The sequence below is a fragment of the Oryzias melastigma genome, linkage group LG8, assembly GCF_002922805.2.
Source record: "Oryzias melastigma strain HK-1 linkage group LG8, ASM292280v2, whole genome shotgun sequence".
In the NCBI taxonomy this organism is placed as follows: domain Eukaryota; kingdom Metazoa; phylum Chordata; class Actinopteri; order Beloniformes; family Adrianichthyidae; genus Oryzias; species Oryzias melastigma.
Window position 1 is genome coordinate 10,679,098 of NC_050519.1, and position 16,387 is coordinate 10,695,484.

Here is a 16,387-nt window from a genome sequence, read left to right on the forward strand (position 1 = left end):
GATTACCTGGTTCAGGTGTGTCCAGCCAATAAGAACACCCCAGAGCAGGGTATATTGGAAAACATGCAGGGAGGTGGTTCTCGAGGACCAGGGTTCCCTACCCCTGCCCTAAAGAGACATTAAGTAAAAAAAATATATATAGAAAAACATTCCAGTTACTATCTGGTGAGCACCAGATAGTAACTGGAATGTTTTTTTTGTTTTTGTTTTAAATTGAAGTAAAATAAAAATGTTCTGGTTGCTTTCTTATGCTCACCAGACAGTAACTGGATTTTTTTTCTCTAAAAATTGAATTTAAATAAAAAAGTTCTGGTTACCATCTGGGGCGTACCGGTCAGTAACCAGGAATTTTTTTTTTAACTTCAATTTTTAGAAAAAAAAAAAAAAAAATTACTATCTGGTGTGCACCAGTTACTGTCTGGTGAGCACTAAATAGTAGCTAGTGCACACCAAACATTAACCAGATTTTTTTTTACTTTAATTTTTAGAAAAAAAGTTTTTGTACATTTACTTTTTTTTACTTTAAACAGATTCATTTCGGGAGCTTTGATCGATGACAGTAATACATGACACACATGCACATTTCTTAGATCTGAGCTCTTAGTTTTGTATTAATGTGTTAGAAAATGAGTTGGTACCTAGAAATCATTTTAAAAAATGCATTTAGTTTTTTGATCTTTTATAAATTCCCTCATATTTTGATGAAACGCGTCAGATCTGATGTTTTGGCAACATTTCTGCTGACGCTAAAAGCTATTAACACATGAAATACATTAATTTGCAAGACGTGTCAGTGTTTAGAGAAGAGACAGGAGTCTTGGGATTACGTCTCCGCCGTGGAGAAAAGTAAAAGCTGGTGGTTGAGCTGACGCTTTTCTCGCAGGACCACCACGCACCATGTATCCCTCAGATCCCTCTGAGGAGGAGAGGAAGAGGATAAGCGAGGAACAAATCGGGATCACTTGTCTGGACAGAGAGAGAGAAGCGTATATCAGGTAAAAAAACACACGTGCGGCTGCTTCTGATACGATTCAAATCGAACATGTATGTGTGCAGTTTTCTTCATTTTTGGCTTGTTGCACTGACAGGGAAAATAAAGAAAGGGTGGAGTTTGCAAGGATCCATCCAACCAACAGTTGTCATGGTGACCTCACCTCTCACCTCATTGTTCCTGGTGGGACGTCCATCCAGTCTGGCCAATTGGGAGATCCTGCTGCACATTCTGCTCACCACCATTGGATGCCAAGAACTGGAAGTCCGTCCCTCTGGATGACCGGACACTCTTATGGTAGAGAAACAACTGATGCTCATTTATTCTACTTAAAAATAACTATTTTACAGTTTTGTGTGTTGAAATGGTTAACATTTTTTCTTAAAAAAACAGGTATAGGTCATACGACTCTGCACCAGAACCTACCACCAGGCTTCTCTGCAGCCATGTCAGGCCCTCTGCAGCCGGTCCTTCCTCTGCCTCAGGACCCCTCTGCTCAGCTGGTGGTCCTGCCCTCCGAGCCCCCAACGCATCCTGCCCCCCATCACCTGGGTATGCCACAACCCAATCAAAAATATGATCCAGTCCTTCAAATATGGCGTCAAATCCAGCGTTATTTATTTATTTTTTTACAGAATCTGAATACCTATGTTAGGTTAGGGCAAGAGTCTGCAGTCTGAGGCTATAAATCCTCTTTTATTCCTCTGTTGTGGATCTTTGGCTTCAGAGAAAAATGCTTATTTTAATTGCTTAATTTAAATAAAAAAAACATGTTTTTTTAGTTTTGTTGAATATGTTTTCAATTAGTTAGATTTTGTCATTAATGTTTGGCCTGACATGACAATGTCAGATAACTGGGCAAAAATTATGGTAAAAGGTTCAATTTGCCGTGAAAGAGGTTTACTATTAGATCAGCATTACTAGTGTTGTCATGTTTATATTCAACAGTAGAAGAAGAAACAGAATGAATGAACACCAAAGTCATAATAATACTGCATTTGACTTGGTTTTCTTGCTTTATTTATTCAAGTAAACTTGATGTAGCAGAAAAAAAGCACAGTTTTGTTTTGTTTTTTTTTTTGGAGGGGGGGGGTAGTTTCATTATTGAAAAAGGTAAAAAAAACAAAAAAAATGAACAATTCAAGTTTTTTTTAACATTAATAGAACTTCAGTTTTAATATTAATAGCAATAATAAACTGTTTGAAATACATATTTTTTATCCTTTCATTTGGAATGGCCACCATAAAAAAGTCTTCTTCCCATGTTAAATGTTCCAGCTCTGTCACTGACTAATTATATTTTATTTTGAAAGGGTCTACTGCTGTAAAAAGCAAAAAGTTCAAATTTGTATGTATAGAAAACCACAATACTGTTATAGTCCAATAGTTGAAAATGTTTATAAGCTATATTTTACAAAGGAATGGATTCATGTCCATAAAAGCACAAAAAAAGTATAATTTTCTAAACTGAATAGAACATTTTTTATTGTTTATTGGCAATAAGAAAATGGCCTTTTCAGTACAAAAAGTTGAAGGAAACATGTTTAACAAACTGAAGACATGTACTTGGTTAATGACAAAAAGTAAAAAAATAAGTTAATAATTTTGTTTGACAAAAAACACAACAATTTTTTTGGGAGTAAATTAGATTTAAAGAGGCTAAACTAAGAAAAAACATTTGGATCAAATCTTTTGTCTCCTAAAATGTTTTGCTTCGTGACACTGTACCTGTTCTCAAAGCCACAGGTCACATTTCCGCATTACCATAACTTTTTTTTTTAATGTTCCCCAACTCTAAAAATGTTATTCCTCAGAAGCTGCTTTTTTGTTATAGAGCGTGTAGGATTGCAGCCGCCTGGGGAGATGTTTTGTGAAGTCAAAAATCATTTCTTAGAAGGAGTAGATGCTGCTGTAACATATGAATACAATGTTTTTTAAATGATCCATAATCTTTGTTGCTGTTTTAAAATACTTGTGTGGGAGGCAAGTAATGATAGATATGGAAGAGACAAATGTTTTTTGTTCCCTCACGCATCCGAGCAGCCGAATGTGTGTGTGCGCTCGTTCATCGCTCTCCTCCTCCCTCTTCTCATCAGATGTGATGGAGCAGCAAGGGCTGTGGCCTCCTGTGTACGGCGCCCGGGGCCCACCCTCCCACATGCAGCATCCTGCTGTGTACTCCCGATCACAGTTTCTACGGCAACAGGAGCTGTACGCTATCCAGCAGCATCAGCAGCTTCAGCACCAGAACCAGAGTCACCCGTCACAACAATCCCAGCTGCAGTCTCAGCCTCAGCAGCAGTCTCACAGAGCAGCACATAGCATGCAGCATCAGGCTCCTCACAGTGAACAGGTCAAGCTTATGGATTTTAAAATCTCATTTAATTGAGGAATATGATTTTCTCTAAATAAGATTTTTTTTTAACCAACAGATCCAGAAGAGACCAAACGAGCCCTCAGATCAACTGGAGGAACTCATCTCAGAGCCACGAATGTCCAAACCCGCCAAAGCTTACCCCTACAACCCCCCGCAGAGAAACGCCTCGTCCCCTGGAGCCTGCGCCACTCACATGTCACCTTGTTACCAATCCCCCTCCCTGCGCCAGCATCCCCGAAGCACTCCTTCCACACCCCGCCCCGCTCCCAGCCCGGTTGCAGCCGTCCCTCATTCTCCTGCCATCAGTCCCGCTCCACCTCAAATGCTCAAGGGGGCTGAATCCCAAGACAAGAGAGGCAAAGGACAGCCCCCACAAGATTATCCCGAGTCTTTGGAGCCGGGTAAGCTTAAAAAAAAAATCTGCATAGCTTCCCTGCTGCCTTTGATGCAGTGTTGGTTCACCGCGTTGAAGCTAAGTCAAAGAGATGGCTGTCGACATAAAGCAGTTTGAACGCTTGAGATGATAGGAGCAGAAATGAAGTTTCTAGTAAATAAAACAACGAATCTTAGATAGATTACTCCTTTGCCTTTTTTTGGACATATTGTTCTAAAATGTCCTAAAACCTCTTAAACAGCTCAAAGCTGAAGGAAATGGCGTCCGTCTGCTGTGGCGCTCTCCAGTTCCGTTACCTTGGTAATGGCTGAGACGGGCCTCAGAGGTAGCCCTCGCCTCTCAGGCCCTGCTCTCTGCATCTTTATTAATGTCTGTCTCTTACACGGCAAAGGAGGCTTATGCTTTTTGATGAACTGAAGGTGTAGCTCAGTGTAAATATCACAAACACACACACACAGTTCTTTGACATTTTCTACCTCTGCTTCTGCGAGGAGATCAAGCCAGTGGGACTTCAATACTTTTTAATCTTCTTTTCCCCTCAAAATCTCAGTAGTAAGAAGAAAGGCTTTATGAAGTATTAATTTCAACCTTTAAATGTAAAAAATAAAATGATTTTATCTGATTAATTGATCGTTTTGATCTGTTTCTTCAGATTTACCTCCAGGATATACATACCCCGCTATTGCCATGGGCTTCAGACGTGGACCGTCTCCACAGGATGTTCAACTGGCTGAGCCAGCTGACCTGGAAGCAGTCCAAGCGGAGCCTTCTGAGCACGCTCCTGAGCCCCTTGCTAGCCTGGAGGAGGAGTTAGACTGCCAAGTGGTGGTCATGCCCCTCCCAGAGCCGCTACCACTCAAGGAAGTGGAGCCAGAGGAGGAAGAAGCCGTGGCTGACAGGGTTTTGGATCCAAGAGAGGGGGTTGAGGTGGCGGTGGTGGCAGCCAACTATGTGCCTGATGAAGAGGAGGCAGATGAACAGGGTTCAGACGTCACTGGTGTACTGGTTTGTCCCTCAGCTGAGGATACAGCTTGTGAGACGGCTTCCTCTGCAGTTCCCCTTTCAGCAGAGGAGCCTAACAGGCCAGAAGCCGTAATTACTCTGGAGGAGGAGGATGAGGAGGTGGCGGCGGGTGGGGAGATTCAGGTGGAGTGTGATCAAAAGGTCAACATACCAGGGGAGCGGGAGCCAGAGCTGCCCGCCATCATTGAGCTTGACCCAGCATCCCCTCCAGCCCTGCAGCCGCAGCGTCCACTCTCCGAAGGAGCAAAGGACTGTGCTGAAGACTCAGTGGATTTTGTGTGTCTGTCCCCCGCCTCAGCGTCGGCCTGCAACTCGAGCCATGAAACCGTTGCCGAGCCGCGCAAACCTCTCGTGCCCTGCTACTGGAGTCTGGAGCTGCTGATCGCTGCCGCTTTTTGCACAGATGTACCCCCATTTCCCCTGTTCCCCTACAGCCCCCCTTCACCTGCTCCTTTGCAGTGCACGTCTTCTACCCAGGGTATGGAGCTTCTGAGCGAGCTGGCTGATCTGGAGCTGCAGCAGCAGAAACGCACAAGCGGGAACAGCCAGGGTGAGGGACAATGAATGAGCTATACCCACAAGTCCACTTTAGAGATTACCATTCTTAAAGACCGTTTCCTCGTTGAGATTTGTTCCGTTTAAGAATCTCTTCAGCTGTTAATTTCTCTCATGGCGTGAAACTTCTGCTCCTTTTAATGTAGTTTTTAAAGCAGTATCTTCACCTAGAGCAGGGGTCTGCAACCTGCAGCTCCAGAGCCACAAGTGGCTCTTTTATCTCTCCATTGTGGCTCCATGGTCAAACATAAAACAAGTCAGGGAGACTGCTGACCCGGCCATGTCGACCGTTGGAGTGAGGGCTGCATAATCTTAACTACCTAAAGAAAACAAATAAACAAAGCCCACTAACTAAGACTACCAAGGCCCAAACTAAAATAACAAAACCCAGCAGTGTAAGACTGCTGAGGACAAAGAGGGGAAAAAGAACAAAAAATAAATAAATAAATGAAAGAAAAATAAAATAGTAAGGATTACTTAATTAGCATTTATTTCATTTAGATTAGTTAAATTTCTAATTTGATTTCTGAGCTGCATAGATGATAAACTACGTAGGTTTTTAAATATATATGCAAAGCAAAACTTTGGTAAAAAGTTTGAATTTTTATGAGCTAAAAGCACATCATCTTATGCTACACAACATTGGTAACTAGCTGCCCAGAGCTGAACTGAGAAGATGTTGTTTGGCACAGAGCATCTTTTATTTTAAAAAGTTATTTGAGCTTCTGTCAAATGTAAAAAAAAAAAAAAAAAAAAACACGCACACACATTTTGCGAGATGCTAGAGTTCTTTTTGCATTTTTGCTTTCATTTGTGCCAAATATATGCATAATTCTTATTCATTATTAACAGAAAGAAGGTCATAAATGTAAATCCAAATTTCTTAAAGGCTTAAGTAAGACTATGCGGCTCCTTCTAGGTTTTGATCAGTAGAAAACGAGTCCAAATTACTCTTTTACTGTAAAAGGTTGCTGACCCCTGCCCTAAAGGTTGCTGGAAGGAAACAGACAAATATCCATCCTGCAGCTGTTCACACGTGTGCACGCTCGAACCAAAGACAACACAGCAAAGGTCTTCCGTCTCCCCCCAAACACGACTTGTTAGTTGGTGTGTAAACACAAAAGCAATGGATGGTTTCAACACCTTGGAGAGTTGCCTGGCTAATTAGAGCCCATTGTTTTAAAGTGCCTTTAAAAGCTTTGTTGTTTTTCAAAGCACCACATGTTTTTTTTTTTTTTTTTTTTTTTTTGCAAAGGATGTTTTGTGTTTACCACAGCATCCTAATGCATTTAACAGCTCCCAAAAGAGCCTTCTGTACCGACGGCAGCAGTGAAAAAGTGATGTCATGTTGGTGATGTGATACGGCTGACAGCTGAGGAAAGTGGCAGCCTCACAGTCACAACAACAGTCTTTACTTAGCAAGTGTTAGAACAAGTAAACAAAAATATTCAATTTGAGATGTAAAAGTGCCATTTTGTTGACAAATCATGTTAAGCTGCTGGGTCAAAGACAAAGGGGCACAGAGCGCACTTGGCCCAGATGGCCATTGATACGGCAGCATCTGGTGAGTCCATATTGATACGACCTCTAAAATGATAAGCTGCATCCTCCTCAAGTTTCCCTGAGTACTTTTATACTCTACCATGGAATCATCCTCAAAGTAAAATGTCTGAGTTTGGCTCTTTAACATTCAATAGTCCCAGAACTCATTCAACTCTGTTTACTGAAGGCAGGAATGAAATTAACCCCACGATTAGTGTTTTTAATCGAAATTTAACATGAAGGACTCAAACATTTATTTAAATTAAACACTATAGGTATGACACTTATTCGTGACATCCCTTAGCACAGATTCTAGGAACAGTTTGTAGAGTTTAGGGAAGCTTCAGCTGATTCTTTAGACATCATACATTTTCTTTGTCTCTATTTGGTTTATCTTGTGTTTTAAAACATAAAATACTATTTGATCTTAATTTTTGTGATTTATTTAGCAAAAAAAACAAGACAACATTTACCACCTGGAGTTGAGTGTCTTGAACATTTTTAGGCTGATTGTGAAATTATTGTGTAATACAATCAAAAATAAGGCTTTAAAAAAAGAAAGAAAAATGGGATTGTACTTAAAAGTTGGATGTCAAGTATTGCCAATACAAAAAAGTTAAATTAGTTTAACAAATTATAAAAAAAAACCCTTGAATACTAAGGGTTAACAGCAAAAACATATTAAAAAAAAACTGTTTTGTGTTTGAACAAGAGTATTACAATATTTTTGTGATAAAATCATGAATATGTTCTAGTGTAAAAAGTTCGGAGGCGCTGAAGTGAACCTCTGCTTTTGTTTTTTCTTCCCAACAGAAGAAGATCTGCTCATGATAGACCTTCAAAGCCTTGCTACTTTGGCCGCAGCTCGTGCCTTGGAGCTGGGCTCCCAGGACGGCGTCAGCGTGGGTTCTGGACGACACTTCCCGGCTCGCAGGATCTTCAATTTACGCCGGAAGTGCAGCTGGGCTCCTCGAAATGAACCAGTGAGACTAAAGCTCGACCACATCCAGATTCTTTAGTTGTTACAGACCCACTCCGATCAACGTTCTGTTTTTGGTATTTTAACACTTTAACACCTGAGGCGTCAACTCAAAATCTTTAACGTACTGTAGCTTTTCAACAGTTAACACGATCAACATAATTCCAGCAGATTTTGAAGGAGAAAAGCTTCAAAATCTGCTGGAATTATGTTGATAATTAAAAAAATTACAGTAAATCTATGAATATAAACACTGGAGCTCTGGTGTTAAAGGGTTAAAACAGGTTCTTGTGTCATTTTTTCTCATGATGGTAGACATGTATAAAGAAAATTAAGCTTAAAATTGCAGTTCTCAATTTTTCTTTGAATTTCTAATGAACTACAGTCACTGTTTGAAAATTATGTTTTTTTTATTTGGGCTAAAAATGGCATTATCTTTATTAAAATATCACTGGGGACACTTTTAAAATAGATAAAAGTGATCGGAGTGGGACTTTAAAGACTAAAAAGTTGTGTTTGCTTAGAGACTGTCATGGTTCCTTCCCAATATAGCAATATAACTTGGTTCGTATATCTCAGGTGTGCCCAGCTAAAGTCAACATGGAGGCCATGGATGGAGCTGAACTTGCAATGCGAGTAAAATTAGCTGACATACAACGTCGCTACAAAGAAAAGCAAAAGGAACTGGTCAAACTTCAGAGGAAACACGACCATCAGTGAGTATAACTCTGCTTTTTACCCAGACGTTATGATTTTCAGATCTGAAACTAATAAAACAAGTTGATTCCTCTCAATGTGGTTTCTATTTAAACTGATCCTTTGTGTCTTTTTGCTTTTTTTATTCATGCAGGAAGGAGGAAACTCCGCGCAGCCCCGCACGGCGAGGGCCAGGCCGGCCGAGGAAGCGGAAACCCACCCTCACCGCAGGTCCACTGTCCTTAACGGAGGGCCAAAGAAAAGTCAAGTGAGTATTTGTTAGTCTGTCTGTGCTGGCTGGCTGCAGTTCAGTCTTGCATGATAAGCCCCTCTGTACTGCCTGCATACAGGGAGTGCTTCTCACTAGCGAAAACAGGAAATGGGAGAACGGATGAACCCTTCTCACATTTCTCTTCTAAGCTAAAAAACATTAACGTTGATAGAATATGAACGTGGTCTTTGTCGTTTGTGTTTACTTGATAAATGAACTGCAATTGATAACTGAAGTCGGACTGGACAAGAAATCTCAGCGGCGCCACTGTGGTTTAATATGAAGTTTCCTGGACTTATTTTGGAATCTGAAAGCTAACAAGCAGACTTCATCCAAATTAGATGCATTTTCGCATGTAGAGCCCCATTTATATCTAAATTTGAGAAACCAAAGAAAATATAAAATCAATAAATCAGTTTTTCTTTCTTTAATTTTGAAGTGGTTGTTTGGGCCTGATAAGCCAGAGGGTCATCGGGCATAAAGGTCAGGCTTGTCATCAGCGTCTGAGAGGGCTTAAGGCAGTACATGCCACCTTGCAGCATCTCTTCTTTCCCAACATTCGTGTCTTACTCAGAAATCTGGACAAGCATCCAGTGTTCCCGGCTGCCCCTCTGGGTTGTCACCTCCACTTTCCTTCCACTCGTGTACCCCTGCCCTCTTGCCAAGCCAGTGCTAATCAGAGTGGAGATGCTGATGCTCGGTGACAATGACACCCAAATGAAAGGGTAACAGGCCAGGTCCCTGCAGTGAAGTACAGCGTTGGAGTGTTTAGTGCAAAATACAGTAAACTTCACACCAAACTTTGAGTTTTACTTTCAAGAGTGCTTGAGAAAATAAGGCAGGAAAAGGATGCAGAAGAGCTGCTTTAAGACAGAAGGTTTGAGTTCTTATTTTCCTATTGGAGTTTAAAAGTTTCTAGGTGAAAAATGCTCCTTGTTTGTGCAATATGACTCAATTATACAGGCCTTGTTAGCCTTTATTCATGCATTAGATTGTTTTTCCATGTGTGTGTGCGTGCGGGTTCTGCTTGGCTGCAAACACTGCTAATCAATTCGCTTTAATTAGTCAGAAAGCGCTCAGCCCCCCCACAGAGGGGAGGGACTCTGTCACATTACGTTCGTCAGCGGCGGAAGGCAGAACGCTGCAGGATCTGCCTCACAGGAGCGACTCACACTTCACAGGCACCTCTGTCACTCAGTCTGTCAGTGGGCAGACAGTCCCTCTGCCTTTCTTCTTCCTTCACATACACTAGTGCACATTGATTATGAGATGTATCCTCTGTCAGCTTGGGAAGTTCCTGCTAATACACGAATGAATTAGGACAGCACTGACAAGGCCAGGCATTTTATTGTGTGTTATTTCAGAATCTTTGTCATCAGGGAGAATAAAACCAACAAACCATAAATCTGAGCATTAAGTCAGGTTTGATTTCGCTGGAGCAATCATTTGTCTGGCAAATAAACCTTTGGCTCTTTCAAGGCTGACTTTGATTTATGGATACTTAATTTAGGCTAAAATTACATTCATATGTATTTGTTTAGCAGCTAGAGTTTATTTGAAACTTTGAAAAATCATTAATTTATGGAAGAAGTCTGAAGTACTGGCTGTCCTATTATTTATTTCTCATATGGTATACAATTAAAAAAAATACAAGGAGTTAAAATTAAAGTCTGATTAAGTTGATTTTAATGAGCCTAAAGCATGGTTTTCGTAAGTCTTTTTCATATATCCATGTAAACGATCTTATATTACCTTTAACACAATAAAGATTTTTCTTAAGAATATTAATTATTTTTATGAGTTTTTTTTCTACCTGGAAGTAAGACGTCTCGATCTCTGAGGCTCCGCCTTTCATTGCTTGTGGGTGCCGCCCATTTCACGTTGTCTTCCTAAATCCGGCTTTGGTGTTAGCGACTGATCAGCGTTAGCTAAGCGGCAAAGTTAGCGACTGATCAGCGCTAGCTGAGCTGTGAAGTTAGCGGCTGATCAGAACTAGCTGAGCGGTGATGTTAGCGGCTGTTCAGCGTTAGCTGAGCGAGGATGTTAGCGGCTGTTCAGCGCTAGTTGAGTGGCGAAGCTAATGGCTGATCTTCAAAGTTAGCGACTGACCAGCGCTAGCTGAACGGTGATGTTAGCGGCTGTTCGGAGCTAGCTGAGTAGCAAAGTTAGCAACTTATTAGCGCTAGCTGAGCGGGGAAGTAAGCAGCAGAGAAATTGTGTGTTTGCATTAGCCTGAGGGGCCGTTAGCAGCGCAGACTCTTCCTGGAAGGGGCTGTTCTCAATTTGTTACAGAAGCTCGTGAGAACCTGCTTGTTTTCGTGGGTTAGGAGGGGCTGATGATCAGAATAATGCTCAGAAATGTGTGAATGGATCATAATACAGCTTTGGGTTGTTTATAGAGAGGAATGAACAATATTTTAGCTTAAAAGCTCAAAAAGTTGATTTTGCATGATATAGGCCCTTTAATATAATTTAGTACTTTTTAAAGTTCTAAGCTCTATTTACAGCCTCAGTCTGAGGAAAATTGTATTTTTGAGGTTTTTAACATATTCATGTGGCATTTTTATGATGATGGAGGACATATATGAAGAAAATTGTTCAAAATCAAATGACTGAGTTAGACTTAAACCAAAAAACTTGATTGAAACATCAGTGTTACTTTGTAGCATCCTCCGCTTGTTGAAATAAAAAAAAGGTGTAAAATCTTTAATTTTTTTTGACTTGGTTGTTAAAGTTCCTCCCTGATGTAAATTGAGTTTTTGGTGTTTTTAACTTATTCTACTGGCATTTTTATGATGATGGAGGATTATAAACTGTAAACTCGCCATTTTTGTTGAGCTAGTGATGTTAGCTAAGGGTTGTGAGGTTGTACTCTAGCAGGTGGATGATGGGAAATGAGGGAGGGCTTACGTCACGCCCACAACTCAGAGGCAAATTTTTTTTATGAGCTACTGACACCGTTGCAGAAACTATGTCCTTGAAAACAGCTTAATATTATTTTTTTTATTTTTTGGATAAAACTGTATATTCATAATAAAAAGACCACTGGAACACTTTTAAATCAGATCATGAGATGATCGGAGTGGGTACAGAGATAATACTACTCTTAATAGGGACTTATTTATTTAAAATTGTTTGGGATTATTTTGATACGTTCAAGTGCCATTAATTCATTAAAAAAAATAATTAATTAAATATCCTAACATTTTAAAGTTAATATGGATCAGGATATTATAGATATTATAGATTATCCAGCTGAGTGAGACTAAATTGGAAATATAAACCACGAGGTCTCTGAGATATAATGAAGCTTGTTTACTAAAGAAACAAAAAAGAAACTGCTTTGAAACTATTGTGACCCTGCATAGATATAGTTCCTGTTTAGATGAAAGCTGAGCTCAACATGCTCTTTGAAACAGATCTTGCAACAATTGTTTAGTTAAAAATGCACGCTCTGTATTTACTTTATTCTCTTAAAAACACATTAAATGATGCCCATGCAAGACTAAATCTTCAGTGTAGATCTACTTACAAACTTTTTTTTTTTTTATTCCCGTTTCTTCTAAGAGACGCTTGGTTAATCTTTTGTTTGAGCACATCCTGGCTCATGTCGGTGTGCTCTGTGAGCTAGCTGCCAGAGGGAAATTCAAGGGCATTTGGAGTGGTTTGCCTGTGATGCAGTTCAATGTGGGGGGAAATAAGAGTGTGCCACAGTCGGGCAACTCATGGAGAACATCACGCAGCTGAATACAAATGCAGTGTCCTCAAAACAGTCAGTGTATCCTTCAAAGGGATGCAGGGCCTCGCAGGCCACAAACACACTCCCTTGATAAGGTCCTAGCGCCTAATACACCCCAGCACCCTCAAACCCTCCCTGGCTTCTTGTTAGATCCTAATTTTTTTCGAGTGCACAGCTCAGACACTGAGCCTTCTTTGTCCTTTTTAGGCCCGCTGTTCACCAGACAAAGAAGGGAAAGTTATTAGATCCCACAGAGAGGTGACTCAACTCAGTTTTTCTCTTATGATGTCCTACCCCCCTCTTTTTTTTTTTTTTCTTCAAGTGATCCCCATTCTTCTCTGATAAATGCCTTTTTCTTGTTTTTGACTGGCAGGTCGATGGGGGCGGGGCTTGGTTTGTCGCCTGAGGACCTCGGAGGGGGCGGAGAAAGCCAGAGAAGGAAGAAGAGGCTCTCTAGTCGAGGCTTTGAGCGACTCAGCAGCACACAGGTCAGTCCATGTCCTTGTCCTGCTTTTTATTGCAATTAAAAAGTAAAAAAACACCACTTTTTTTTTTTTTTTTTGCGTTTGACATAATCCGTTGTTACACCGTTTCTACCCTCACGAACAAACCCTCTTCTTTCCATATTAATGTCTTTTTTACTGGGGCTTTGTCAATTTATTCCTGCGAGTGCAAATGAGGGCCCTCTTCCTCTGACACTCTGAAGCTGCTGTAACTCGCTTTCTCCGTCTCTCATCTCTCTCTTTTCGCAGCAGATAAAAGGCGGCAGGAAAAGCAGTCTTCACAGCGTGCTCAGCTCCAAGCTGGCTGGTGATGTAGCGCAGCTCAAACAGAAGGCCCAGGTTAAAAAGAATCTCTCAGGAACAGGCCCCAGGGACAAGGAAGCTTCCCCTTGCAACTCCAACCCCAAGAATGGCTTCAGAAGCCAGAATGCGGTCAAAGCCGAATCCAGGCGGGAGTCCGGAGGACAGAGTGATACAGGTAAACACCGGTAATCGGTTCTTCTTTGGTTGAGCTGATGCTGTTTTCTGTTTCCTGCTGGTAAATGTTTGTTTTTCCCTTCCCCTCAGCAGCCAGCGTGGACAGTGTCCCCCAAGACAACTGGGCAGGAATTGTGCGCGGTGGACATAAAAACGGATCCTTCTCGCAAGGATCCTCGCAGATGAGTCAGCAGAAGACAAAGGTTCAGAGGGAGAAAGCGATGGAGGAGGAGAGCTCCTCTGCGGAAAGTGACTCCTCAGACCAAGGCAAGGAAGTAACAATGAGAATGTCTTAGATCGGGGGTGTCAAAGTCATTTTGGTTCAGGGGCCACATTCAACCCGTCTGATCTCAAGAGCAAAATAATCTATGGTCAACTTGTTATCTGTAGCTTTGTTTTTGTTTTGTTCTCAGTTGGAAAAAATGCCTCAACCAACCTAGTAGCCTTATCACTTTGTTTATTATGATGATTTCTTGATCTCTTGTTATGCTGGTTTTGCGTTTCCGATGCTTCCCCTAGTGGCAGAATTGTACATTGCAGCCATTTCTTTAAAGACTCAACGAAGGAATGGGCTAGAAAATTGCTTTTTTTTTTTTCAACATCCTTATTTTTTTTCTCTCTTTATGACTGGGTTGGATTAAACCAACTGGTGGGCCATATCACCCTTGTCTTATCGTACATTCACACCGAACGCATTAGGCGTTTCAAATTTACTGCTCAATGCCTTAACGCGCCTGCTGCGGAGCAATCGCCAAAGTTGTTGTGGAATTCATTTGTTGCCACATTATGGATGATGTTAATCATGTAGCTTGGGTTTATATGTTTTGTAGAGCTCTACAGAGGTGCCGGTAAGCACATGACTGTGTTTGTTTTTTCACCAGATCTTTCAGAGTTCTTTGGGTTCGGTGTACTTCACTCTTGAAGATCACTGGGGGATAATTGTATTATTGTCTTGACAAAAATAAGACAAACATCACAGGCCAATGAAGCTAAAGCAAACCTGTGCGCTACAACAGCACTCGCGGCTGCTCTCCGGGCTGCCGGGCAGCTAACCGCTGGCGGGTAAGCAGAGTGGGCTCCGCTGCCCAGGGACCACAGCCTGGGCAGTAGACCTCGCTAGATCTGTCGGGCACCTGGACAGCAGCAATTGCTGTCAGCTCTTCCGGAGCCTGGGGAGCGGAGCTCGCTAAGCTATCAACTGGGCAACTGGCTAGCGTAGCCGTCCATCCAGCTCAGAGAGCTCTGTGACGGGCTGGCAATCTATCCAGGGTTTATCCTGCCTTCACCCAACAATAACTGGGACAGTTTCCAGGAAACTAGCGACCCTGCTGGGTTGAGAAAATGGATGGAAGTTCATGATGAAAATCCTCGTATTGAGTCGCCTTCTTGAATGTTTATTTCTACTCTTTGATCTAGCCACTGAAAATGTCATGTGCCTAAAGCTGAGTCCCTGGTTAATTGACGCACCGCGTCAAGCTCGCTGTGCCGCGCCCACCGCCGAAATCGCACCACATCAGATTACGTCTTTACATTGACTTAACATTAAACCTTGATGCCTCCGCCGCGTCTGCTCTGTTCAGTGTGAATACACCATTGGAGTTTAACTCACAATTTTAAGAAATTGTGTCTTGAAGATAGACGCACATATGCTGAACTGTTTGCTTTCACCATTAGATGCAGAAGAAGAGGAGGACAGTTATGAGACCGATGAAGGCCGAGATTACAAGCCCCAATCCCCCAAAGATGTCACTTCCTGCTCCACTGTGACAGGCCCCAGCCCTTCATCTGTGGTGAAACTGGAGGCCAACCAAAAGGCCAGGAACAAGAAACGGAGACAGGAGCTTTACGGTGAGACTGCCCTTTGAAAACAATAAGCCCACCATTCTGCCCCACATCCTCATGGGAAACATCTGTTTTCTTCTTCTTCTCCTCCTTTCCTTTAAATTCACTCTAAATCTTTATTTTGGTCCGCAGGCTCCCAGAATTTGTCTGGAACGGAGGGGGAAGTCAAAGTGCGGAAGAAACCCACCTGCCGGCTGGGAATGGCCACTGCAGGGAAAAACCATCAAGACCAACGGCCGGAAGGAGGACGAAGATCGTCTGGAACCAGATCTAAGGAACCGCGATGGGGGAGCCTCGGCACGAGGGGCAGCCGCTTCAGGAGAAGCATGGGACTGGCCACCTTCCCAACGACGAGTGAGCGACTGAAGAGGGCGACCCGCAAGAGCACCATCCTGAGAGGAACTATTAACAAGGTGAAATAAAGAACTGAAATGGGTTCTTTTGTGGTTCGCTGGAAAAGTGTCCAGTGGACTTGACGGATTTGAATTATTATTACAAATATTTGCATTTAAGTGAATCAGACCGTCATTGTCTAATTCAAGTTCTGTTTCCACTAATACTCTCCAGTCAAAGGGGCGAGCGGTGAGCCGTCTCTTGGAGAGCTTTGCGGCGGATGAGGGCTTTCAGATGGATGGCAGCAGCTTCTCTGAGGAAGATGACAGCAGTCATCGACAAAAAAACAACAAAAGCCCCGAAGGTAGAAAAAAAATACTATTTTGACAGAGCTTTCAGCAGTGGTGTGTTTCTGTGTTGCCTAAATGTGATATCGGTGTCTACCTTTTCCTTTGCAGCTCCAAACTGTGTCCTGACCAAAGAACTTTTAACCGATGGACTGAAGGTGTTGATCTCCAAGGAGGATGAGCTGCTTTACGCTGCCAGAGTCCACAGCCTGGAGATCCCTGACATGTAAGTGAGCACTCATGCAGCTCTGCAGTCATTTGGGATGCATTTCCTGTTTGTAGAAGTATGGTGATAATGACATAGCTGATATGTCATGG

General features: G+C 42.0%; 1 protein-coding gene and 1 long non-coding RNA gene across 3 annotated transcripts in view; one reads left to right on the forward strand and one right to left on the reverse strand.

Moving 5' to 3' along the window:
- The window catches only part of LOC112146073 (BAH and coiled-coil domain-containing protein 1), a gene marked incomplete at its 5' end in the record, with an annotated part of 66,093 nt that overhangs the window by 43,714 nt on the left and 5,992 nt on the right, over positions 1 to 16,387 (forward strand). Inside the window, 16 exon segments of the mRNA XM_024271695.1 lie at positions 884 to 995; positions 1,089 to 1,288; positions 1,385 to 1,543; positions 3,088 to 3,344; positions 3,424 to 3,769; positions 4,415 to 5,335; positions 7,696 to 7,865; positions 8,441 to 8,577; positions 8,712 to 8,825; positions 12,941 to 13,055; positions 13,320 to 13,548; positions 13,638 to 13,814; positions 15,222 to 15,395; positions 15,522 to 15,802; positions 15,957 to 16,086; positions 16,181 to 16,295. Coding sequence (XP_024127463.1) covers positions 884 to 995; positions 1,089 to 1,288; positions 1,385 to 1,543; positions 3,088 to 3,344; positions 3,424 to 3,769; positions 4,415 to 5,335; positions 7,696 to 7,865; positions 8,441 to 8,577; positions 8,712 to 8,825; positions 12,941 to 13,055; positions 13,320 to 13,548; positions 13,638 to 13,814; positions 15,222 to 15,395; positions 15,522 to 15,802; positions 15,957 to 16,086; positions 16,181 to 16,295 — 3,637 coding nt within the window.
- The window catches only part of LOC112146075, a 46,759-nt gene continuing 30,563 nt past the window's right edge, over positions 192 to 16,387 (reverse strand). The window contains exons 3-5 of one of the 2 annotated variants that reach the window (XR_004948332.1): positions 1,418 to 1,539; positions 1,162 to 1,282; positions 192 to 916 (exon numbers count right to left, since the gene is read on the reverse strand). This is a non-coding gene — a long non-coding RNA (uncharacterized LOC112146075). Of the gene's footprint in view, positions 967 to 1,161; positions 1,283 to 1,417; positions 1,540 to 16,387 lie in introns of both variants that reach the window. The other variant, XR_002919186.2, reaches the window with a different exon arrangement.